The following is a 26,630-nucleotide window of genomic DNA, read 5'->3' as shown; positions in this document are numbered from 1 at the left end:
AATTATTAAACTGACTCCATCTCACCCTTCAGCCTCCAATTACACAGCCCTGGCTCCTTACACCCTCCAGAACCTGAGCCAACACCCTTTCCTTGAAAAATAAAATCTGAAAGAACTGCAGATGCAAAACAATACTTGCTAGAAAAGCTCAGCAGGTCTCGCTGCATCCATGAAGAAAAATCAGAGTTTATGTTTTGGTGCTCTGAGGAAGTGTCCCTCAACCCAAAATGCTAATTCTGATTTTTGTCCATAGATGTTGCCAGACCTCCTGAGTTTTTATTTAATCAATTTCTGATTTTCTGCCCTGTCCATGCTGCTGCTGGACCTGACATGTCCCTATCCCCAGGAGCTGATACCACTCCCTACTCTCCTAGACCTGACATTCTCACATCTCACCTCCTATCACCTTCCCACAAGGAGGTGACACTCTCAGTCTACCTCCCAGCACACAACATTGGTTCCGCCAATGGCAGAAGGAAAAGTCTGCCTTCCCACCAAGGACCTGACAAACCTAGGACCTGTTACCCACCCTCTCTCACCACCCACCCCCGCCAAGACCCAAAACACTTCTCTGCCCTAGAACCCAACATGTTTTAATGTCCTTGTCCATTTCCACTCTCTCCTTTGTCAGAATCAACACCAACCTCATCTGGCCACCACACTGCATCACAATCTCCAACCTATCCTAAACACTCAACACTTATCTGACATCAATCCAAGCTTGTGCCCAACTACCTTACCCACTTGGTACCTGACCTTCACTCTTACCTTACATTCTTACTCTTCCAAGGGAGCTGTCAATGTGTTTGCATGATCTCCTAGACATTTGAATCCCAGAATACAGCAACTACTGCCACGTAAAAGGAGACATTGATTCTGATTATCCTGCACGATGAGGACACAGTTGGATTGAAGGTATTTTCTCCCCTAACTGTAGCATCAATGATCAGATTCTCCTGCCAGAAATGTGGAGATCCTTCTTAATGTAAAAAACAGGACTACACTGGCGTCATTGCCACAGTCCCTCAGGAAATCATAGCCCATGGTCTTCAGTTAATTATAATTCAATTCTTTGCTTTTGTCCTGCACACAACCTTTCTAATGCTGATTATTACCAAACTTGAACATATACATTGTTTACAAATCACAATATTTGCAAATCACAATCATAAAGTGCAGGAGATTGGAGAAAATCAAGAAGCAGAGATGTTAAAAATTCTGAAACGAATAAACTATTTGGCATCAGATTAGTAAAGGATATGGGGTCGTTCGGAGGAGTCAAGTGGAAGGTGTTCAGTAAGTCAAAATAGTAGAACTGGTATAAAAAAATGACAGAGGTGAAATGCAGACTCTGAAAAGTACAGGCATATTGAAGAGCTCTTAAAATTAATCATATCAGAGTCTTACCGTATTATTTTTACCCATTGCAATGCTCTCGAGAGTAGAAGTAGGTGCTTGCACAATGAAACGGCCAAGTATGTTAAGAACATTAAGGGTGATCCAATTTTTTTTGCCTTTCCCTTTCCCTGAGGGGAAAAATACAGAGACAGTGTAAATGATTCCAACTGCATCAACAGATGGAATCAGGATTTTGGCTTATCGATACATTCATGACACTTTCTCATCAGGCAGACAGCAGCCTACCTCGAGTATAGGATTTTATTTGGTGATGTGAAAAACAACTTTTAAGACAGAGCATCGGGGGAGACTGGTGTCGTGTAAAGTCACTGGGTGAGTCATCTAAAGGCAAAGGCCGATACTCTGAGGACTTCAGTTCACATTTAGAGTGCAATTAAAGGTCTATGAATAGTTCTGAAATATTAAGCTAGTCTTAGTAATGGTCACTATTAGAAACATTTTTAAAAAATTCATTCATGGGATGTGGGTGTCGATGGCTGGTCTGGCATTTATCACCTGCCCCTAATTGTTCTTGAGTAGTTGAGCTGCCTTCTTGAACCACTGTAGTCCATGTGCAGTCAGTATACCCACAATGCCTTTAGGCAGGAAATTCCAGAATCTTGACCTAGCGGCAATGAAGGAACGGCAATGTCTTTCTGAGTCAGGATGGTGAGTGGCTTCAAGGGGAACTTGAAGGTGGTGGTGTTCCCATGTATCCCATGTATGAAGGTGCTGTCAAAGGTTTTTTTGGAGAATGTTTGTAGTGCATCTTGTAGATCGTATACACTGTTGTTACTAAGCATTGGTGGCAAAGGGAATGGATGCTTGTGGTGCCAGCTGGGCGGGCTGCTTGGTTCTTGATGGTGTCAAGCTTCTTGAGTGTGGTTGGAGCTGTATCCATCTAGGCAAATGGGGAATATTCCACCACATTCCTGATTTGTCCCTTGGAGAGTTAATAAGTGTGGCACAGGAAAAGCTGGAATTCCTCATGAAGGGCTTATGCCGAAAACATTGGCTCTTCTGCTTCTCGGATGCTGCCTGGCCTGCTGTGCTTTTCCAGTGCCACACTTCTCGACTCTGACCCTCCAACATCTACAATCCTCACTTTTTCTCTTGTGCCTTGTAGATGATGGACAAGCTTTGGGGAATTAGGAGCTGACTTACCCATTTCTATATTCCTAGTCTCTGACCTGCTCTTGTAGCCATTGTGTTTATGGAGTGAGTCCAAAGACCTATTAGTCTATGTCAACCTCAGAAATGTTACTAGTGTTGGATTCATGAAGACTACACCATTGAATGTCAAGGGGCAGGTTAAATTGTCTCTTATTGGTGATGATCAGAGCTTGGAATTTATGTGCTGTGAATGTTACTTGTTACTTGTCAGTCCAAGCCTGGATATTGTCCAGATCTGTTGCATTTGAACATGGCTTGCTTCAGTATCTGAGGAGATGCAAATAGTGCAGAACATTGTTCACCAATGGTTGTACATCGTCATTTCTGAATTTGTGATGGAGGGAAGGTCATTGATGAAGCAACTGAAGATGCTTAGGCTGAGGACACTACCCTAAGGAACTCCTGCAGTGATATCCTGGAGCTGAGATGACTGACCTCCAATGACCACAACCATCTTCTGATGTGCCAGGTATGAGTCCAACTATTGGAGAGTTTGCCCCTAATACTCATTGATTCCAGTTTTGCTGGGGCTCTTTCATGCCACTCTCAGTCTAATGTGACCTTGTTGTCAATGGCTCTCACTCTCCCCTTATCTCTGGAATTCAGCTCTTTTGTCCATGTTTGAACCAAGGTTGTCATGATGTCAGAAGGTGAGTGATCCTAGTGGAGCCTAAACTGGGTGTCACTGAGCAGGTTATTGATGAGCAGGCACTGCTTGCTGGTATTGTTGATGACATCTTCAATCATTTAACTGAAGATCTAGGATAGGCTTTTGTGGTTGTGATTGACCAGGTTGAAATTGGTGTGACTTTTCCACATTGTTGGAAAGATACCAGTGTTGTGACTGTACTGGTGGAGTTTGGCTAGGGGAACGGCAAATTCTGGAGCACAAATTTTCAGAACTATTGCTGGAATGCTGTTACAATCCATAGTCTTTTCACCATCCAGTGCCTCCAACCATTTTTTGATATTACATGGAGTGAATTGAATTAGCTGAAGATTGGTATCTATGATGCGAGGGAACCACGAGAGGATGCTGACACTGAGACCAAGTACTTCTGGCTTAAGATTTGCTGGGAAAACTTCAGCCTTCTCTTTTGCACTAATGCACTGTGCTTTTTCACTATCGAAGATGGGGGTACATGTAGAATCTTCTCCTCCAGCGAGTTGCTTAATTATCCACCATCATTCATGACTGGATGTGGCAGGACTGCAGAATTAGCGTGGTGAATGGTGAATGCCTGGCACTCTTTACTACAGAGAGTTGTGGAGGCTATATAGTTGAAAGTATTTAAAGAAGAGGTAGATAGATTTTTCAAAATATCAGCGGTTTGAGGGCTTTAAGCAGTTGGCTTGAAAGTGGATTTGAGGTTTGGGGACAGATAAGCCTTTATCTTTCACAGTGGTGGAGCAGGTTTGAGGGGCCGACTGATCTACTTCTGTTCACATTTGTTTCTTTCTTATATTCTTTTCTCTGGTGAACAAGAAGGCAAATGTTAAATCTGAAAACAACAGCTGGAGAGAAAATCCCGAAAAGAGGAAGATAGGAGTTGCAATGAGAACAATTACAATAGTTGGTTCTCATTTTAAGCACTGACGTAAGGATTTATAGAAACATATTAAAATGAGGGACACTTTAAAACTTCATGAAAGACTGAATAAATGAGATTTATTGATCTTAGTCCACTTATTGCTTGCTCCATAACCTCACTTCATCTTTGGACCAGACTGTGTCTTGACTCCAGTTCTGCAAATCTATGGGACCTGACAACTCTCACAATTTCATCAGACAACTGTGGCAGTCCATTTGTACATAGGAAATTATTCTGGGCATTTTTGTTTGCAGCAGAAATACTGATCAGGGCATCCTATTTTTAAAAATATTTTCTCTAAGTATTGTCAAGAGAGTTTTTTTTGCATGTGACTTGTGCTGAGCAGTCAATGTGCGTAAGTCTTTGCTGTAAGTAAAAGTGCTACCAACTAAGCCAAACTGGTACTTAAGGATTCCATGAAGCTGTGTGGGCCACTTGTTGAGATCATTGGTGGAAACACAGGTAGAATTTGAAACTCGCCAGTCACTAGATAGAATGAACAAATAAAGGACAGTGTACAGAAAGAACCAAATAAAAGGAATGGTGATAACATCTATAAGGCTGCAAGAATTATTATTCGCATGATTGCGTTTGTGCAAAGATTATAATTACTGCTTTTATTAGTTATGATGATAGATTAAAGCTTCCTGAGAGATGTGAATTTCATCAAAGATATATATTAGGTTATCTTATCTCCAATTGCTCATTATGGTCTGGAATAATTTTACTTTGTCTTGTTGCTGGAATCAAATTGTTCTGTCCTTGCTCAGCCAGGTAGAGAATTGTTTGAATTCACACATTATGTGCTCAGTTGTAATTGATTATTCACTGGACTAATAGTTGGGGACAAACCAGACTATCAAGATGAACATGGACAGTGGAAATTATTTTTTTCTCTCTCTTTTCTATTTGGTCAATTGAAGAATCTGATCCACAACCTGAGTGACAAATCTATTCCAAAATCTCAATGATATTTTAATTGTGATATGCAGAGTATGTTTAGAGGTAATAGTAAATGATACACATGTTGTAAAGAAGAATATTGTGCATGAACATTTTCTACATCATTGATCCAGTTCATAGCAATTACTTATATTTATAAAGCATTGCTAATTTAATAACAATACTCCAAAAACTCTCATTGCAATGTTATAAAATACAACATTGAGCCAAAATAGGGAAGTGTTCAATTAAAAAAGTTTAGTCAGGAAAAAATGGTTTTAAAGAGTGTCGCAATGAAAACGTATTAATGGAATGAGGACGTCGCTGGTCAGGCCAGCTTTGAGTGTCCAGAGGGCAATGAAGAGTCAACCACATTGCTGATGGTCTGGAGTCACATGTAGGCCAGACCAGGTAAGGACAGCAGTTTACTTCCCTGAAGGACAATAGTGAACCAGATAGGTTTTTCCAACAATCAAATCATGCTCATCATTAGACTCTTAATTCCAGATTTTTGTTGGATTCAAGTTCCACCATTTGTGGTGGCAGGATTTGAACCCAGGTCCCCAGAACATGACCTGGGTCTCTGAAATAACAGGCAGCAATAATATCACTAAGCCATCACCTCCCCTTAAAGTCAGGAATACTCAGCCCAGAATTAAAGGTGCACAGATGTTTCAGAAGGTTGTGGGTCTGAAGAAGGTTAGAGAGTTAGGGATAGGAGAGTTTAGAGTGATTTGAAAACAAGGTTGAGAATTTTGTGATGTTTGGCTTGGTCCTAATGCAGGTCAGCAAGCACAGGCATAAGTAGGGTGATTGTGATTTCATATGAGTTAAGATGTAGAGAAGAGCATTTTGGATGACTTTATGAGAGTCTAGTCAGGAGTTCATTGGAATGGTCAAAACTAAAGGCTAACAAAGACAGGAATGTGGATTTCAGCAGTGAATGCATTGAGGTGGTGATGTTGAGAATGTCAGGAGCTCACTGACTGACCAGATGTGCCACCAAGATTACAAATATCTAATTTAAGGTCAGACAATTACCAGGGACCATGGGGCAGATTCAATAGTTAGATAACAGTTTGGATGATGAAAATGGCCTCAGCCTTGGTGGAAATTCCATCTCATTCAGTAAGACATGTCAAATAAGCAGTCTGATGATTTAGCTACTTCGAAGAATCAAGAAAGATGTGGTGAATAGGGCTAAATATCATCAGTTTTGATGTGAATAGTATGTGCTTTCAGATGATGCTACAGACAGGCGGTATGTAGATGAGAAGTGAACCAAGGATATATCTATGGAGGATTCTCGGGGCAATGGTTTGAGCAGTCATTGGAAATAATCCTCTAGCTATGGGTAGATTTATAAAAATGGAACCATTCGATTGTAGTCTCACACAACAATGGAGGAGTTTGGTTCAGTCAACCATGTGAGAGGCTGCAGAGAGGCCAAAAAGGATAGGATGTGAACTCTAACCTTTATAACAGGCACATAGATCTCATTAGTAATTTTGATAAGGACTACATTGACACTGCTATGTCGGTAGAAATCTGATTGGAAGAATTGAAACCTGAATTTGAAGAAAGGTGGAACTGATTTGGAAGGTGATAACACATTCAAGGACCTCTCCTAAGAGGAAAAGAGGGCTGGAGATATACAGTAGTTTGCATGAATGGTTTAATAAAGTGTTGTTTGGTTTTGATGTGAGCAGCGATAACAGCAGAATTAGAGAAGAGCTGAAGAGAGAGAAAACTGTTCACAAAATCAGGGGGCCATGTTGGGCCCAGCAGTGGAAATTAGGTATTCAGTAATTTGTTAGAAACAAGAGCATGGAAATAGCAGTGTTTTGTCTAAAATAAATTTAGAGAGAGCATGAGAATAGAATAGCTAGGGAAAGAACTGAGATTAAGGAAGAAAGGAACATTGTAAATAGTTTGGTCAGATCAGTTAGTGGAAGGGGGAAAAGTGTCAGAAGTAGCTGATGAAATAGTCTTATTCTTACTGATAAACAAATCCATCAGCTCTTTATGTACAAGATGGAAGGGAGAGTTTTTTTTAACAAGGTGGTTTGCAGTACCTTTGCATTCCAAAGTGATCCTGATGAGAGAAGTACCAGCATTTTAAATAGTCCGGCCAGATCTGATGGCACATCAGATAGCCTTCATCAGTCAGAGCATTGACTATAGAAATTGAGAAATTATGTCGCAGTTATACAGGATGTTGGTGAGGCTACACTTGAAGTATTGTGTTCAGGTTTAGTCACCTTGTTATAAGAAGGATGTTATTTAACTTGAAAGAGTGCAGAAGAAATTTATAAGGATGTTGCCTGGACTCAATGGTCGGAATTATAGGGAGAGGTTGAACAAACTAGGACTTTTTTTCTTTAGAGCATAGGAGATTGAGGAGGGACTTTATAGAAGTATGTCAGATCATGAGAGGCATGGTTTAGAGTGAATGCACTCAGTCTTTTTGCAGGTTTGGGGAATCGAGGACGAGAAGGCCTTAGTTTAAGGTCAGAGGGGAAAGAATAAAAGGCAACGTTTTTACACATAGGGTGATATACGTATGGAATGAGCTGCCAGCGTAAGTGGTTGAGGCAGGTACATTAACAATATATAGAGACATTTGGACAAATACATGGATAGGAAAGGATAAGAAGGATATGGGCCATGTGCAGGGAAATGCGGTTAGTGTGGATGGACATTTTGGTTGGCATGGTACCAGTTCAGGCCAAATTGTCTGTCTCTGTGCTGTAGGACTCCATGATTCTATGACACATGATTGGACTAGAAGTCCAGAAAATCCTTTCTGGCCTGTGAGTTAAGGAATAAAGACTGTCCCAGGAGTAACAGCAAGGATTAGAAGGAGGATTTGTGTCATTGATGACGAGAGCATGAAAGGTGGATGGAGAGGTACGGTTTAGCAAATTAGCATCTATGTAAACATTGTGGCACAATGAGGAGCAAAGACTAATCAACCAGGATTTTGAAAGTGTGAATCTAAATGTTGCCTTTCTGAGGACAGATACTGAATGAAGTAGGATCGGAATGTGGCAGGAGATATGGTTGCAGAGTGATACAGATAATTCTTCTATCATGCAATGGTTGCGTTCCTGTTCAACTCTGCATTAGAGAAAAATTGCACTTTAGAAACAGTGCTTAAAGTGTAGGCGACGTAATCGCATTGCAGTCAACATATGTTTTAAAAGTTTGCACTTTAGAAACTTCAGAAAGTTCGTCAATCGTGTTACAGCGAATTTGCGGTAATGAAACGTGTGGAATATCAGAATGACCTGTACATGGAAATTGTGAGAAACTACCAATCAATGTCCAGGATTAAGGTTTTTTCAGTAATTTTGACTTGACAAAGCAAGTGAGGAATTAAATTGCAATGTTCAATTGTAGTTAGTGGTAAAATACTTCATGAAAAGAAGAAAATGTATATGGCCAGACTCCGAAGAAAAGTCACCCGTTTATGGTTTTGTAATGGAAATTAACATATAAATTAGGCTAACAAATTTGAAAATGTATTGAAGGGAAATGTTTTTCCATAAGGATACCACTTTACTTTTGAATAGCCCAATTTTGAAACTTAAACTTGAAACTTACAGACATATATATACATTATTTTCTATTGTTATTTTGAGATCTTATTTGTTTGAGGCATCAACAGTGTTTGGGGAGTCACAAACAATTCTTTTAACTCAAGTATGTTGACAGTTTTCTGAGAAAACTCAGATTTTTAACTTGGGATGATATTAATCATTTGGAGGTAACGCTGCACACTTGAAAGAGTTGCACACATTGTCTTCTGGTTTCACATCATTTCGGTAAAGATATATGCAGTTAATAAGATCAGAGGGATAGGTTGTCAGAAAGGGATGTGATTTACATCACAAGAATAATACAGAAGGTATGAGGTGGAAATATCATTATGTGACCATCACTTTTAAGGAAACCAATTAGGAATCAAGCATACACTGTCTAGCCAATCTGAGATTAATCATGTACTGTCGATGTATTGAAAGCCAATTAGATTCCAAAGTGTCTTATTAGGCACAGGCAGTCATGGCTAGCAAGGGTTAATAAGGAATGATTCTTAGTGGGTTGGTGCACAGAAAAGAAGACTGAAGACAGAAAGAGAACTTCAGTCATCAGAAGTAAACAAAAAAATGAGGGCTTAATCAATCAATCAATCTCGCAGGCTGATGCCCTGAAGTGGATCAACTGAAAATCATTATTTTTATTAAGAATCATTTTACTTGTATTGGTTTAATAAGCCTAACAGATTCTGTGACTCCTGTGAAAACACACTTGTACCTGCAATGGGTTGTGCAACTAATCAGAACAAATATAATTTTGAAAGCCCTCAAATGTTGATCTTTGTTTACATATGACTTGGATCTTACAATTAAAGTTAAAGCGAATCCTAAAATCTCACAATTGATTGCTACAATAGGGTCACATAGGATGTAAGGTGAAGTGAGTGGCCATTAACATTGGTTAGAGTTTACATGGTGGGAGAGAAATAGGGAGGACAGAGATGAGTGACTGCAAGAGAGAGGGAGAGTTATGCGATGGAATGGAATTCTAAATCAGAGGATGAAGAATGGTTTGGTACAAAGGCTGAAGGATAAGTCATTGAAGAGATTTCAGTAAGAAATTCTTGATTGTGCTTGGGAAGGAGCTTTAAAACAATGATTTTAAAAGAAATTCAAGATGTACCAAACAAGGGAAGATGCTTCAAGAAGGAAAAAAAGTCAAGGTGTAAGTTGTTTCTAAGTGCCACAACGCCAATGCTCCCACCTTGCCAGGGCAAGTGAAGAAAGGCATTGCCAGGGAGGAGGCTCCATCAAAGTGCAAGAAGTCACCACACCTGAACCAGAATTTCTTAAAGGCTACTTGTCAATGCAATCATTCACAAGAAGTCCATAGATGGGAAAAGCATTCTTCACAAGAGAACAATATTCTGGAATGAGATGCACAGATGGTTGGTGAGAGATGATGAAACAACGAAAGCAACAGGGTCAGCAGTGAGAAAGGAGAGTTCCACAGAGAGGCATTTGGCAGGTTTAACATCAAAACATTCATAATTCCAGATTGGTTACCTTTTTCTGGGTTGTTACTTTCATCTGGATTTTTTGATTTTCTCTCATGAGGTTTGGGTTTCCAGATGTCCATTCCAGGTCCTGGTGTTTTTGTGTAAATATCTTCAACCCATTTATAAATCTGCTTCCTGGTACCTGGATTCAGGTAATCATATTTGGCATTTAAAAGCTTCATCCTGCAATGAAAATTGCCAATAAAAAATTGCCAGATGAAACAGTGTGTGAAATAATAAGTGAGATAAAGTATGAAAATATATTCTCAACTTATATAGGTAAGCTAATGATAAGAATGATATTGTTTATTTTGTGACAACTGAAGTGAGGAAAATAATGCTTCCTTACCCAGAGAATTTGAGCAGTCATAAAAATAAACAGAAGGTGCTGAGAGGCTAAACTTCAGAATGGAAGCAGATATTGCTTGTCTTTCACCCTTATCCAAACTGAAAATTACCACCTAGTGTAAATTGCCTGATGTGCTCCACTGGCAAAACTCAACCAAAGACAAGAAGCAGTGTTGTTATGAAATGAAGGCAGAGAGCTTTAGTTATATTCCTACTCAACTGTTACACTTAGAAACTCCACCACTTCTTAAAAAATTAAACAATATACAAGAGGCCCTTCAGCCCACCAAGCACTACACCCATAGCCTTGAATGTTATGAATATTACTTGATATTCAAGTGTTTATTCAAGTATTTTTTTAAAGATTGGGTTTCAAAAAATAATCAAGACTGAATTTTATTTGTCAGCAACATTGCATGAAGAGTTATGTCAAGACAGGGTGACCTGCTACACTTACAGTTCCACCAAATTGGAATGTGTGACATTAAGGCTGAACGACCGGACACAACCTGGACTCAGATCGCTGATATTCTCATAAAAGTCATTGATATACTCTGAGATATTTCCTGGATCAGTGAGGTTGTTCCTGAGATCGATTTCCCATCCTTTACATCTTCCTGCACCCTACAAAATCAAAAGGTTTCAAAGCATTCAATAATCCTGGTACAAATTGCTGAAATATGTGCAGAAAGGCAAGAGCAGTGTGATTACATGGTCTATTCATTATTCAGCATAACCCTTGGTCTCAATGATTATAATAGGCATTTGTACCAAAATGTTGTGCTGCAAAACAATGTGCAGTTTGAGTTCTGATTACACTAAGCTGTAAATAGCCAGGCCTTTACACTGTCTGTTCAGGTTCTCTGACAAGCCTACAACAAATAAGTGGGAGAATTTGTGAGCATCACATAGCACATTTCAGAATGAAAGGTGGGGCTGTTTCATGTTAGGCGACTTTGCCATGCAAACTGGTAGTCCTCTGCACCACTCAACAACACTTCATTGTGGGACATCGAGCATCAGCAAGATACTTGAGGACTGCAACTGAATCTAAACCCCTCCTGTTATCACTGGAGAGTGATTAGTCTTTGAAACCTGGCTGATTATCTACTACCCAACATAACAAACTTGGCAGAGACAAGGTACTGACTTGGGGAGCTTTTTGAGAGGACTGGTTTTCTCAAAGCACTAATTAAATCAAGAATTCATTTATAATAAAGATGTTTCAAATTTATTTGCAGTTCATGGAAAAGACATCTTTCCTCCTAGCCTGTACTCAATAGAGATAGCTTTTTTCAAACTCGGTTATCGGGGAACTGGCATTGGAAAATTTAATTACATCTTTCTAAGTAAAGCATGATGAATATTCACTTTTCTGGAGAAGAAAAGTCACTGATGTGCAATGCTATAAAGTCTGATAAAAGTCTAGTCTGAATACTACAAATTTCCAAGATTATTTCTGAATTTCTTCAAGGAAAATGTATTTGCTTTCAAGTTAGTTACAGAGCTGTATACTGTTTGCATACAAGGTTTCTGCTCATACAATTCAAATCATCAATAGATTTGTGAATAAGCTATTATTATCTTATTAAGCATGCTGGAGTTTTCCTGACTTTATAAAGACTATAATTACCATGCAAGCATTTACTGTTGCAACATGGTAATCACTAGATGATAATCAACACAAACAGCTAAACAAAATACAAGACTGGAAATAATTCATACACAGGTTCAGATGCCATTATGAATTAACCCATAAAGTGTTAACCATGGCCTTCATTTGTAATGTTAAGTGCATTTGTGCCTTTTATTTCACAGCTTCATGACCAATTAAACTTTTAAATCGGTTGATCATTAAAGAGAAACATTTTCACTCTGAAATACCGCACAGAAAGTTAACTAAATATTGGGAAGCTCAAACGTATACCCTTTAGTGCTGCCTCAAAACTGTCATATCTAGACTGCCTTTGCACTGATTTGAGGCCTGCCAAAAAGTTCCTTTCTATCAATTTCATACTTCTATTCAGCCCTCAACAACTCAGCCATTACCTCAGATTGAACTACATTTTTCATAAACTTAGCATTCAGTCCAGGCATGCAAGAGCTCCAGCTTCCATGTTCTCTACAGGTCAAGCCTATCTACTTCAACATGTGCAACATCACCCACATCCTTCCCAAACTGTTGCTGAAACCCTCATTCATATTTTGTTTACCATCAGGCTTGACCACTCCAACAACACTTACCCATTTTCCATCTCTTACTCACCATAAACATTAGCTTATCCAAATTTCACTGCCCATATTTAGGTCAGTTAGCCATACTCCTGCTGTCTGACATTGACTCTCAGCTCTTGCCATTCCCCTAACATTTTAAAATTAAAATTCTTATCCTTCAGTTTGAATCCACTCATAGTCTGCCCTCTCTTTGGGGCAGAATCTTCTACACTCTGATATTGAGTTCAGAGGTGGGAAAGGCAATTTAAATGGGTTCTGGATTCGTGGTACTAGAAGAGCATGGCAGTTCAGGCATCATCCAAGGAGTAGCGAAATCGACGTTTCGGGCAAAAGCGCTTCATCAGGAATAAAGGCAATGAGCCTGAAGCGTGGAGAGATAAGCTAGAGGAGGGTGGGGGTGGGGAGAAAGTAGCATAGAGTACAATGGGTGAGTGGGGGAGGGGATGAAGGTGGTAGGTCAGGGAGGTGAGTGTGGAGTGGATAGGTGGAAAAGGAGATAGGCAGGTAGGACAAGTCCGCACAAGTCATGGGGACAGTGCTGAGCTGGAAGTTTGGAACTAGGGTGAGGTGGGGGAAGGGGAAATGAGGAAACTGCTGAAGTCCCATTGATGCCCTGGGGTTGAAGTGTTCCGAGGCGGAGGATGAGGCGTTCTTCCTCCAGGCGTCTGGTGGTGAGGGAATGGCGGTGAAGGAGGCCCAGGACCTCCATGTCCTCGGCAGAGTGGGAGGGGGAGTTGAAATGTTGGGCCATGGGGCGGTGTGGTTGATTGGTGTGGATGTCCCGGAGATGTTCCCTAAAGCACTCTGCTAGGAGGCGCCCAGTCTCCCCAATGTAGAGGAGACCGCATTGGGATCAATGGATCCAATAAATTATATTAGTGGATGTGCAGGTAAAACTTTGATGGATGTTGAAGGCTCCTTTAGGGCCTTGGATGGAGGTGAGGGAGGAGGTGTGGGCGCAGGTTTTACAGTTCCTGCGGTGGCAGGGGAAAGTGCCAGGATGGGAGGCTGGGTTGTAGGGGGGCGTGGACCTGACCAGGTAGTCACGGAGGGAACGGTCTTTGCGGAAGGTGGAAAGGGGTGGGGAGGGAAATATATCCCTGATGGTGGGGTCTTTTTAGAGGTAGTTGTCACCTCATACCTCCATTGTAAATAATCTTGGAGCAGTAAGGCTAGTGTCTCACCCTCCTTCCAATTACAAATTGAGGACCTTATGAAGGCAAGTAAAGATCACTATATAGCTTGATCCCTCCAGCAGTTGCATGTGGGCCTGTGTCATTGGTCAGCTTGTAATCCTAGGCATGGATAAGAGATTACTTGAATAAGGGATTTCACTATGCCTGACTAAGGGAATGGACAAGCTTGAAGTTTGCAATGAGTGTGGTCCCAGTGAGAGTTAATCCCCTGCCCATTTTACCAACCACCCTGCTCCCTCCACTATGACCCCCACCCCAAAAGCCCACGAGCATCCACATTTCTTCTCGGTGACCAGGTCCTCTGTGATCCTGGGCTTGAGAATTTCTGCCAGCTGTCATGGCCACCTCAGTGGCAATGGTAATCACAAAATCTGGGGCTTTCTGACTGGTATCTCACACTTGTCAGGGCTTCCACTTTTCAGGATTATTATACCAGGCCAAGACATACCAATGGCCCTCACAAGTTCTCGATTGGCATATAGTTCACGGGGGTCCCAGAGAAGAGGTAATGTGGTCTTTCACTGGCTCTCGAGTCAGCAGCCCAGACCCTGAAGCCACAACAAGTCTACAAACTCCTCCTACACAACAAGTCCGTTCCTAAATAACTCTGACACTTTGTGTAACCTGTGACCATTATCTCATCATTGCCTTCATGCATCTTGGCCACACACTCTATAATTCCCTAAAGCTCACCTCTCCATCATCAGCATTTCCATCTCCCCTATTAAACAAGATCTCTTTAAATACCTATATCTTGAATTCAGTGTTATATTTCAAGGCTATTCCTTTGCAAAGTACTATGGGGCATTTTTCATTGCATACATTGCAATATAAATATCAAATTCTATTGAATATTTGATTGGTTTTAAAGGTGCCTGGATGAATTAAAGATGAGGACACCATTAACAGAATGACTAAGACATAAAGATGAAGTTGGCCTCAGGATTAATAGCTATTCTGGGCTGATCTTAGTCAAAGCTGCAGTTGCAATGTTACAGCTGTTTACAATGTCCCTGGTAATATTTTATTCATTTATGGGATGCAGGCACTGTTGGTTGGGTGAGTATTCACTGCTTATCCATAGTTACCCTCAAGAAGGCGATTGACAGCTGCGTTCTTGAACTGTTGCAGTCCATGTGCTGTCGGTGGACCCACAATGTCATTAGTGAGCGAATTCTAGCATTTTGACCTTGTGATCTTGAATAAATGCTGATATGTTTCTAAGTCAGGCTGGTGACTGGTTTGAAGGTTAAGGGTATGGAAATATCAGTCAGAGAATCCCTACTGCTATGTCAGGAACATGAGCTTTAACCTTTATATTTATGGATATCAGTGGCTAGTAGACAAAGCCAGAATTGATTTTAGCCTCAAAAATGTCATCTATGAGTGCTGTTCAAGTTTATATGTGAAGAATGACCAATCATAAAGTTCTGCCAGATGATTCAAATATGTGTAATCGGTACCTTCAGGACGAGCAGAAAATAAAATAAATAATTAATTGGAGTAGGGGAGAGAGTTACTATGAGCATTTAGAAGCATTTGATTCCCTGTAGGAATAGACATCTTCAGGCATTGAATCATACAACACAGGAGAAACCCTTAGGCCCATTGGCTCTGTGCCAACCTATCTACACTAATCCTACTGTCTGGCACTTGGCCCAGAGCCTTGAATGTTTCAAGTGCTCATCTACATACATTTTGAAAAGAGTGTAGGGCCTCCTGCCTCTGCTACCCTCCCAGGCAGTGTATTCCAGATTACCTACCAGCCTTTGTGTGACAATAATTTCCTCAAATCTCATCTAAATCATTTGCACTCTTGTTATTGATCCTTCAACTTAGGGAACAGTTGACTCTTATCCATCCTGTTCCTGTTCCTTATAATCTTGAACACTTCAATCAGATCTCCACTAGGTCTTCTCTGCTGTAAATAAAACAATATGGAACTATCCAGCCTCTCTCCATAGATAAGTTTTTAAGAGAGTTAATCTCTGGCTGGCATTCACTGAGCTGCATTGATTCTAAAGTCCTTCATTCTTAATGCTAATTGAACATAAATTAAAAGTTCAGGATTGATAACAATCAAGTACATCATTTTATTGAGTGATCCAACTGGAGTTTGGTACCAATGAAAAGGAGATACTTCCTTGAGAGACCTGGCAAAATGGGCTCTGGGTGCACAAAATTATTTCCTTTTATGCTATTACTGATATAATTTTCTATTCACAGTACTAAATTTATTGTGCATTGTTTTTACCTGTTTTGAGTCTTTATCCTTCCCTCCACGCATCCCTTTGAATGTCAAAGAGAAATCAAATGTTAATAAAATAGTGAATAATGTTAATGCTATTAATGTACTGTTATCCATTGATGCACTGGTAACACATGAACAGATGAAAAAAATGCCAACCAAGTTTCATGTTGAAAAGATTCAGAGATTCTTTAATCTCCCCATCTAGAGGTTAAGAAATAAATGGAGTATTCTTTAAATCCTGTGGCAGTTTGATGGATGATAACATATAGTTTCAGGAGTGGGTAGAATTTTGTGTATCATTCAGTTAGCTGCATTTAGGCTCCAGAAATCAGCTGTTGATGATAACATCTACCATAATCAAAACAGATATACTCTGAGCACAGTAAAAAAAGGAAAGAAAACCCAGAGGTCTTATCTCTAAAACTGGTGCAAAATTTATTTCAGAATAAATTTACTTTGAACACAGACTGCCGTCAGAGCAAGGTAAATTCAACTTCTTCTGTTCAGCCATTTTGAAAATTTGAGGCTCATGCTATAATGTTAGTCTACTGCATGATCAGCTGATCATATTCTGCAAATATAGTGTAAAAATGCAAGTAGAAATCAGCTTTAAAATTCAGCCCTGAAGCCAGGAGTTTCCTAAAAGTGTTTTGTCCTGATCCACTGCCATAAACTAAATGGAAGATTGGCAGAAACTCTTAGTGGAGTTTCCACTAAAGCTATTATAGCCAACTGGAGAAGCCACCAGGATACATTTTATGTTTGCATCTGTTCATCCTTGATATTTTGCATTTTTATTGCCATCTGGCTCAAGATGTTTCTGGATTAATCCAACATATCAATGTGCCAGTGATTCTTTGTTGAGACGGATTACACATTTAACTGAGCAACTCTAGATATGTCTGCACAATGGCCAACTTATTGAAAACTGTTTACAAACACTTTTTTTGTCCTTTTTTTAATGCAGATTTTCATCCCATCCCTTCTCTGTTGGAGGTGTTGAGTCTTCACTGGACCTGGTTGCATGAGCCCGAATTGTCCTCCCATTCTTTTCCAAATTTTAAGCTGAAACATTTAATGTAGGATATTAGAGTCAGAGTCAGTCAGCACAGAAGCAGACCATTCGGTCCAACTTTTCCATGGCGACTAGATATCCCAACCCAATCCAGTCTCAGCTTCCAATCTATATCCCTCCAACCTGTCCAATTTACAAACCCATCAAGGTGCCCTTCAAATGTTGCAACTGCAGCAGCCTCTACCACCCTCTCTGGCAACCCACCTCACACATGCACCACCTTCCATGTGAAAACTCCACCCCCCAGGCACCCTCCACATCCTTCCCTTCCCACCCCAAACCAAAGCCCTCCAATTCAGGATCTCCCCACCCCAGGCAAGAGACACCATCCACCCAGCATATCCATGCCACTCATGACTCCATAAATCTCTATGAGGTGACCCCTCAGCCTCCAGTGCTCCAGGGAAAAACAGCCCCAGCCTATTCAACCTCTCCTGACAGCACAAATCCTCCAACTCTAGTAATATCCTTCTTTTAACCTATCTCCTACCTGCCAGGACAGAAGTCCCTCAAACATTTTTGTACTGTAGATAAAACAAAGTAATACCACGGTAATGGAATATAGTCTCATGGCAAGTTGACATTGACACTTACAGCAAGGGTTGCAGAATAGTAGTCATGACGATGAAACAAGGATGCTCTTCATGTTTGAACCTAACTGATTTTGCCGATGCATACATACAAATATAGATTTGAACATTTAAATTAAGACCAAGAATATATCATTCAGCCCTTCAAGACTGCTCCACCATTCAATGAGATTATGTTTAATCGAACAATGGCCTCAAATCTACTTTCCTGCCTAACCCCCCATACTCTGACACCTCTAGTGGTCAAGAATCTATCTGTCTTTCCCTTAAAAAAATTCATGTTCCATCCTTTACCACTTTCTTTGAAAGAAAATTGCATAGACTCACAACCCGCGCTCCCACCATCCCCCCCACCCCCCACCCCCCTCCCCCACCCCCACCCCCCATCTCTGTGTTAAATGGCAATTCCTGCTTTCGTCTACAAATAGAAACATCCATTTAGTATCCACCCTGTCAGGTCTCCTCAGAATCTTACATTTTTCAATAAAATCCCTTCTTATTCCTCTATACTTCAACACATCAAATCTTTTCTCATGTGATATGAGGAACCAGTTGAGTGAACCTGCTCTGCAAGGCTTCTAATATAATTGTTTGATGAGTAAGCACAAAGCAAGACCTGAACCCAGATCCTGTTTCCATTCTGTAGGACTGATATGGACTAAAAGATATCAGAGCATGGAAATGGGACAGTTTTTAGACTTGTTGCAAAAGTAAATGCATTATTCTATGTGGAATGCTTAGAGCTGAACAACAATAGAGGTGAATTAGATTTTATTTTTATTGAATTAGAAGAAAGGAGTACATTTTTTTGTTAGTTAGCATTTGCTTGTCAGATACATTATCCAAAATTGGTTTAGTCAATGCAAAAGATCAAATAATTTCAAGTCTTCTTGGGACAAATATACTTGTTTATTGAGAAACATAAACCTTTCCATTACCCTTCCAGGGTGAATTAATTTAAAATATAATTGTTTTCCTTTTGCGTTAAAAGAATCCTTGACATCATTACAAATGTCAATCTTATGCAGTTTTATTAATATTGCTGAAAATGGATTTAATCACAAAAAGAAGCACTTCAGTCAACCATTAGCCTTCAAGTGATAGAAAAATACATTTTAAATAATCAAACATTATTTTTAAGGCTATATGAACCCATTTGCTTGTTTGATTCACAGTAGTCACTTTTTAGTAGGTTAATTTTGAATGTGGATGCTTTTCAAAGCCATGAAATTGCTATTCAGAAGTCCCCTTCTTGAAAACAGCTGAGCTCCTGATAGGCCTTTTCAGACTACAACAATGAGTCAACAAAATTTCTTTACATCTGGAGTCACATCTAAATGGGTATAATGGCAAGTATCCTTTCCTGGAGAACATGAATGAGCCAAATGGGTTTTATGGCACACAGAGGTTTTGAGGTCACAATAGCTTTTAACTTCAGAATTTACTGAATAAATTTTATATCTCTAAACTCTCCTGATGGTTATATTAACACACTAAAACAGAATTGAAAGGCCATGTGTTGAGATACATCAGATCTGAAACTGGAATACTTCATATAACTGCAGAAATCATACACACACTACAATTTTGTCAACACTTAAACATCGAAAAGAATCCTCAGTGCTCTTTGAGCAGATTATCTGGCTGTTATGACTGTACCTGTTGTCTGATCAATCAAGCATAAGCAACAAATGAAAATGAAGACTTGGAACTTGGGTCCCATTTTAATTCTTTGTCCAAATTTTCTCCAATATCAGAAGTGGAACCTTCAACAAATGGAAAGGAAACAAAGAACATTGTTAGCAAATGAATGTAGAACTTTACTGTTCATTGTTAGATACAAAAAAACCTGATTGTTTTTAATGTGGGTAGATTTGTTAGAAAGAATTGCAGGGCAATGAACTTGAACACAATAGCATACTTCAAAGATAAAAACTTCAAAATAAAAGGATTACTGGTGTAAATTTTCTAATACGTCAAATTCTAATGTTAGATCTTCCAATTCAAGATAAGAATGTGAAGGTGATTACTTTCTCTGGGATCCTGTTTCAGAGAAACTGTGCTCACCCACTCACTACAATTTTATTGAGAAGTGATGAGGACAGGCTGGACAATGACTGGATACTGTCCCATTGCCTCCCTAAGCAGACAGAAGATAGCAACAGAGGTGGGCAAATACCCAGGTGGACTGTTGTGAAGGCACATCTCCATTAACTGGGACTTCAGTCCAGTTCTCAGCATTGTTGTTAGGCTGCACAGCCCTGTCTCTAGCCATGCCTCATGCTCCCTCCATGTCTTCAAGACCTCCATGACACATACCGTCAATACATCCATGAGTCCACCATACTCCCACGACTCATCCACACACTTTGTACACCCTCAAAAAATCTGAAGTCCTCTGTACCCTCAAAATGCATTTGTCCAGATTTAGAATTCATGAGCTGTATAATGACATTGGACAGTTTTGAAAACACTCAGGCAACTGTTTGTTAGACAAAGGTTCCTTATAAAAATGTTCTCTTCTTACCATTACATTATACTCTAAACAAAACACCTCCAGTCATTCTTTCACTCTTGCTGAATTTATTCAGGAATTTGGAGCTCAGTTAAACAATAATAATAGGATTCTAATGCAGATCCGCAGCAGGTTAAATCAAATCTTCCTGGACTTGGGGTTGGTAGGGGGAGAGAATGGGTGGTGATGGTTGTTGGGGGAGGAGAGAGTGGGTGGTGATTGCTGATGGGGGGAGAGAGTGGGTGGTGGTGGTTGGTGGTGGTTTGATACGGCATCAGGGATGCCAATGCCAGATACAAGACTCTGCTAGGCAGAGCTTATTTCGGGGCACAAAGTTTGGTATAGGAACCATGGGAGTGACCCTGCATGGGCAAGAGGCATAATTGACAGGAGGTCAGGCCCAAAGACATATCAAGTTTGGGTGAGTGCAACTGTCCTAAATAAGCATGTGGACCATATGAAAGTTGCAAGCTCACCAACACTGTGGGAGAAAATTGTGCTCAGCTCCTCAACTGCCTTTCTGACTATTGTGGAACCGATGGGTTCTCTTTGTCCATCATGTGTTGGAAATACCTCAGAATCTGAGAGGGACATAACGGATATTGCTGCCTTGATGCTTTCGCTGTCCGAAAAAGAGAATGAATTCCTTCCAAGATGCTCCGGGTGCAAGGGGCAAGCTACTGTCTGTTTCCCTGATTATTCTAAATTAAAGCTACAAATTCATTCTCAGAATTCCTGTCAAGATGGAACTGAGGTGGTACATTTTCTATCAGCACTCAATTCTTGGTTGGAATTCTCTTCTGCAGAGAGCAGTGGAAGCTGAAGCATTGAATATGTTTGGGTGTGAGCTATTTGATTGTCAAAAGAGTCAAGAATTAATGGGGGTGGGGGGGTGGGTTGGTTTGTGAAACGAAGGTCACAAATAGATCAGCCATGGTTTTCTGAAATTGTAAAACAGGTTTGAGTAGCTGAATATCCTACCATGTCCTTATTTCTTTCATATGATGTTATGTTACACAGTTGGCACATTTTTCTAATAGGGAGAATGTGAGGACTGCAGATGCTGGAGATCAGAGTTGAAGAGAGTGGTGCTGGAAAAGCACAGCCGGCCAGGCAGCATCCGAGGAACGGGAGAATCCACACACTCCTGATGAAGAGCTTATGCTTGAAACGTCGACTTTCCTGCTCCTCGGACGCTGCCTGACTGGATATGCTTTTCCAGCACCACACGTTTTGACATTTTTCTAATACCAATGTCCCAGTGTTATTTTTTAATTCCTTCAACTAACTAGGTTGCCTGTGCTAATTTTGCAGATGGTATGGACACTAGTTGCATGACTGGCCTACTCCCTGCCTTGAGTTAGGTGGGTTACTAAAGCCTTAGCCAGAAGTTCAGGAGAATGGGGAAAACAGATCTTTCTTTGAATCATTAGGAAGTCAACTACTCAGTTATAATAAAAAAGTAACCTTTGCAACCAGTTCCGATTACATTATATGATGATAGGCAGTACTGAAAATGAATAAATGGGTAATTTTATTTTAAACCATTCACAAAGGAAATTGCTTTTTCCTGGTCTATTAAAACAGGGTGTGGATGCATCATCAGATTAAAGATAAAATATTGCAAATGCTTATTATAAAAGTACCATACATGGTATTACATTCTCTTGCCAATGGTGGCACTGTGGCGCCTCAGTTTAATTTGTTTTCAGCTCTTCATCTTATACCACAGACAGATACGCATATGTTCTCAAATTATACTGGGTTTTAGTATTTTATGCAAAACAATTATTCAGCTTAGTAGGGAGGAAGGGGAGAGTTCTGGAAACAATAAAACAGGTTAAATTTGGCCTTGGAACAAAGATGGTTGGAAACCAGCAGACACAGCATTTTTATTGCTTTCTTCCGAGATGGGTCAGATTGAAATTGCCCAAATGTGAAAAACCCCAATGCCAAAATGAGGAAGTAATCTAAAATTTGTAAAAGTGGAACTGAGTCTCATTCAATTCTACCTTTGGTCAAATTATAATTATCCTCTAATTCTACTTTACTTGGAGATTTCAATTGGCTTCCAGCACGCTGTGCTAGGAGTGATATATTGTTTTTTTACAACAGATAAAACAGAGAGATGGAGACAGAAGAACAGAAAGGAAGAAGTTTATCAATTTACAAGTGATACAATGGTTTGGTCATTCAACTCCAATGTTTGCACCTTTTTCACAAATTGTTCATTTATATCTTGCAGTTCTTCCTTATCATATTTGATTAATTCCTTCACTTCATTTGCTTGATTTTTTTTTGTCTTTTTGGGCACAGCAGTTTTTTTTAATTTAAATATCTAAAGCTTGAGAAAAACAGTGAGAAAATACAATTGTTCAACTGGATCTCTTCCCACAGTTTATGAGAATTCACCATAGTGTATCTGTATGAGAAGTATTATTTTCCAGTTGTTAAGGAGCTGTCAAAACATTTTCCAAATAAAGGTGTGGCTAAGGTTTGAATTTATAGAGATGAATAATATATTTGTCCATGTTCATAATTCAGCACACATAATTTGAAAATTAACAGACTACCAGACATTATTAGGGTAACTACATTGCAATTTGTTTGGTGAATGAAATTCAGAAAGAATCGTTACCTTTGAATAATGCTACCCTGCATCAAATCCATCTAAGTGTCTCCCAGATGAATATGATTCATCAGTGAAATATGCTGGAATTAGTTTCTCAACCTCTGTTTTTGGTGTTTTAAAAACATAATTACGCTTATCATCCTGCCTTAGTCACACACAAGTCCTGACTTGAATATGTTTCACTGATCCTTTATCACCACCGTCATGGTCTGTGTGTAAGCTGCAGAGTTGTCAGGGTAACCAGGGATGGGCAATAAATCCTTACTGCATCACATCCCAGGAATGAAATTTTCAAATTTATAACCAGAGATATCCTATATAATAACAAGGGGATAATAATCAATAACTCGTGGAAAATCAAAATTCAAAGTGTGAGAATTTTTTAAAAAAGCATTATGCCAATTATTGTTTTGAAGGACCAACTAATGTTAGCCCCTCTTTACTGTCAAAGATTGTTTAATAGTCAAATAAAACCACCTTAGTTAAAAAAAAACACAATGACATCCAAATGCAGGTTGTGAAAACAACATGATTCAGTCTGTTATGTGCAGTAAATATGTAGCCTGTGTGTGAATTAATGTCAATGAGTTGCAAGCATGTTGTACAATGTTAGTAATAATATGTTGATACATTGTACAGTCAGTTCTTGTATTGTGCGATGGTTGTGTCCTTGTGCAACCCTGCTTTACAGATAAATCTCGTTTCAGAATCAGCACTTCAAGTGTTGGCAATGTAATTGCATTACAGCTGACACTCATTTTAAATTTTCATGCTTTAGAAACAATGTCCCCAATTCATCAATCACATTACAGCAAAATTGCATTGATGAAACATGCATTATGTATTCATAAAAGTGGAGAAAGTGCAGTCATACTTTCTACAAAATACACTGTTTCAAATGCTTATTTCTAGTAAAATTTGGATGTGAGTTTCAGCCCTTTAAACATGGCATGTTTGTCTTAAACTATGCTCATGTCAGACTTGAGCAGAGAAAGAGTTGTTGAAATAGGGAGTGGAACAATTGTTTCAAGCTTGCACATCCACTCTCACACCTACAAGAATTTTGTCTGAATGTAAACACCGATAGTACATTGAGTTATAAGGAAAACATGATCTTCCTTTGACTGAGACAAATAAGACTTAATTTTCACAGTCACACACTGGGATAAATAAAATATTACCCAGGAGTTCATTTATCAAGAATGAATGAAGTTGCATCTAAATTAGTTTCCCTGTCTTTCCAGAAAAAAACTCTTACACATAATATTTATATGCCTTTTTTTTTCTAATTTATACAAAGAAGAATAGTAATTTTGAACTATTGGATTGTTTCCTTATTTTTCTGCTTTGTACCTAAGATTTTGTACCCGGATATCTTTGAATTAAAATGGCAACTTTGCACAATTTTCACTGTAATCTTGTATTCCTGTATTTGAGTACACATGATAATAAAACCTAATTCCAGGTTCTAGCTTGGTCAATCATAATCAGACTGTAGCTTTTCTTCACTTTTAATTTTCTCCTCTGTCACATCAAAATTCCATTCCATCAAAAATAGTTGACACAAAACTATTTTCACCTGTAAACTTAGTCTCTTCCAATTCATATTTTAATTTATGTTCAAGTCTTCAGTGGTGCCTCTCTGAGGGGGAGTTTATTGTTGATTTTAGGATTACAAATCAACGGAACACCCATGGGATCACCAATCTCGGGACTCATAGCAGAGGCACTTATGCAAAGGTTAGAACATACAGCCCTACCACAAATCCAACCCAAACTCTGGATCAGATACGTCGACGACACCTTTGTAATCATCAAAAACACAGAAATAGAAAAAACACACCGAATCATCAACGCCACACTCACAGGAATACGATTCACAAGAGAAGAGGAAAAGGATAGCCAACTCCCATTCCTAGACGTGTTAGTAGAGAGAACACCCAACGGAGAATTCACCACAAGGGTACACAGGAAGCCAACACACACAGACCAAGTCCTAAACTATGAAAGTAACCACCCCAACACACACAAACGAAGCTGCATCAAGACACTATTCAAAAGAGCCACAACACACTGCAGTACACCAGAACTGCGAAAAGAGGAAGAGGAACACCTATACAAGGTATTCGCCAAAAACGGATACCCACGCAACTTTATCACCAGATGCCTAAGAGATAGACCACGGAACGAGGACATGCCACAACCAAAAGGACTAGCCACACTACCATACATCAGGAGCGTCTCAGAACTGACAGCCAGACTACTGCGACCCTTAGGACTCATAACAGCACGCAAGCCAACTTCCACACTCAGACAACAACTCACTAGAACAAAGGACCCAATAGCCAGCACGAGCCAAACTAACGTAGTTTACAAAATACCATGCAAGGACTGCACAAAACACTATATAGGACAAACAGGAAGACAGCTAACAATCCGCATCCATGAACATCAGCTAGCCACAAAACGACACGACCAGCTATCCCTAGTAGCCATACACTCAGACAACCAGGAACATGAATTTGACTGGGAAAACACTACCATCATAGGACAAGCCAGACAGAGAACAGCCAGGGAATTCCTAGAGGCATGGCATTCATCCACAAACTCCATTAACAGACATATGGACCTGGACCCCATATACAAACCACTACAGCTGAAACTGACACCCGGAAGCGGCAAGAACATCCATCAACAGACACATCGACCTGGACCCCACATACAAACTACTACAGCTGAAACTGACACCCGGAAGCGGCAAGAACAAACCACTATAAATACCGGAAGAAACATCAAAGCAGCACTTCACAGGAGGCTCCAATAGCACTGATGATGTTCCCTAGCCAGGGAACGAAACGTTTGCAGCAAAAACTTCCAGCTCGGCGAACAGAACCACAACAACGGACACCCGAGCTACAAATCTTCAACCAGACTTTAGTTTAGACCTAAACTGGCATCAGCTTGAAAAGTATTCAAAATGTTTTCAAGTACAGTTTACAAAGGTGTATTTGTATTAATTGCAAAGTGATATTGACATAATTTTAACATGAGCAAAATAGGAACTTTTATGCTCGTCAGTTCAAACAGAGATGTGTACTGCATTCATAAAAATGCTCACTGAAGGAGCTCTGAACTTTTCCTTATTCATATGTATGAGCTTTTATCATCGAGGAGAGACTGGCTAATGAAGACTCCTCATAGGGAGCATGGTTTCTTGCAGTCTAATACTCCACATCATACTTTGCGTGCTGAGCCAGGAGGATTGTGATCACTGACCCATCCTAAAATCAACAATAAACTCCCCCTCAGAGAGGCACCACTGAAGACTTGAACATAAATTAAAATCTTAGAAAATTTGATTGAAAATAAATAAATTGAAGAGGGAATGAAAATTCCAGGCACTTTTACGTCACTCACACCCACTATTAGATCAGTGTGGGTGGGTGTTACCAGTGAAATTTGAATGGGTTGCCCCATGCTTTCTGAACTTAAAAAAAATGCTGTGATGATACGTGTTTAATATGGCATCACCATATCAGTCTCTAATGCAGTGTGGGTGCAGAGATTGGAAGCTTGGCTGCCAAT

General features: G+C 39.8%; 1 protein-coding gene across 1 annotated transcript in view; it reads right to left on the bottom strand.

Annotated features, from left to right (window-relative positions):
• LOC132829486 (otoancorin-like) overlaps positions 1 to 26,630 on the bottom strand; it is a 108,877-nt gene that overhangs the window by 66,232 nt on the left and 16,015 nt on the right. The window contains exons 2-6 of the mRNA XM_060846698.1: positions 19,558 to 19,664; positions 16,237 to 16,271; positions 11,009 to 11,175; positions 10,211 to 10,386; positions 1,408 to 1,526 (exon numbers count right to left, since the gene is read on the bottom strand). Of these exons, the coding sequence (XP_060702681.1) occupies positions 1,408 to 1,526; positions 10,211 to 10,386; positions 11,009 to 11,175; positions 16,237 to 16,271; positions 19,558 to 19,621 (561 nt within the window). The 5' untranslated portion in view covers positions 19,622 to 19,664. The remainder of the gene's footprint in view (positions 1 to 1,407; positions 1,527 to 10,210; positions 10,387 to 11,008; positions 11,176 to 16,236; positions 16,272 to 19,557; positions 19,665 to 26,630) is intronic.

The sequence above is a fragment of the Hemiscyllium ocellatum genome, chromosome 29, assembly GCF_020745735.1.
Source record: "Hemiscyllium ocellatum isolate sHemOce1 chromosome 29, sHemOce1.pat.X.cur, whole genome shotgun sequence".
NCBI lineage: Eukaryota > Metazoa > Chordata > Chondrichthyes > Orectolobiformes > Hemiscylliidae > Hemiscyllium > Hemiscyllium ocellatum.
Note: the sequence above shows the minus strand (reverse complement) of the source record. Positions and strands in the feature narration are given on the sequence as shown.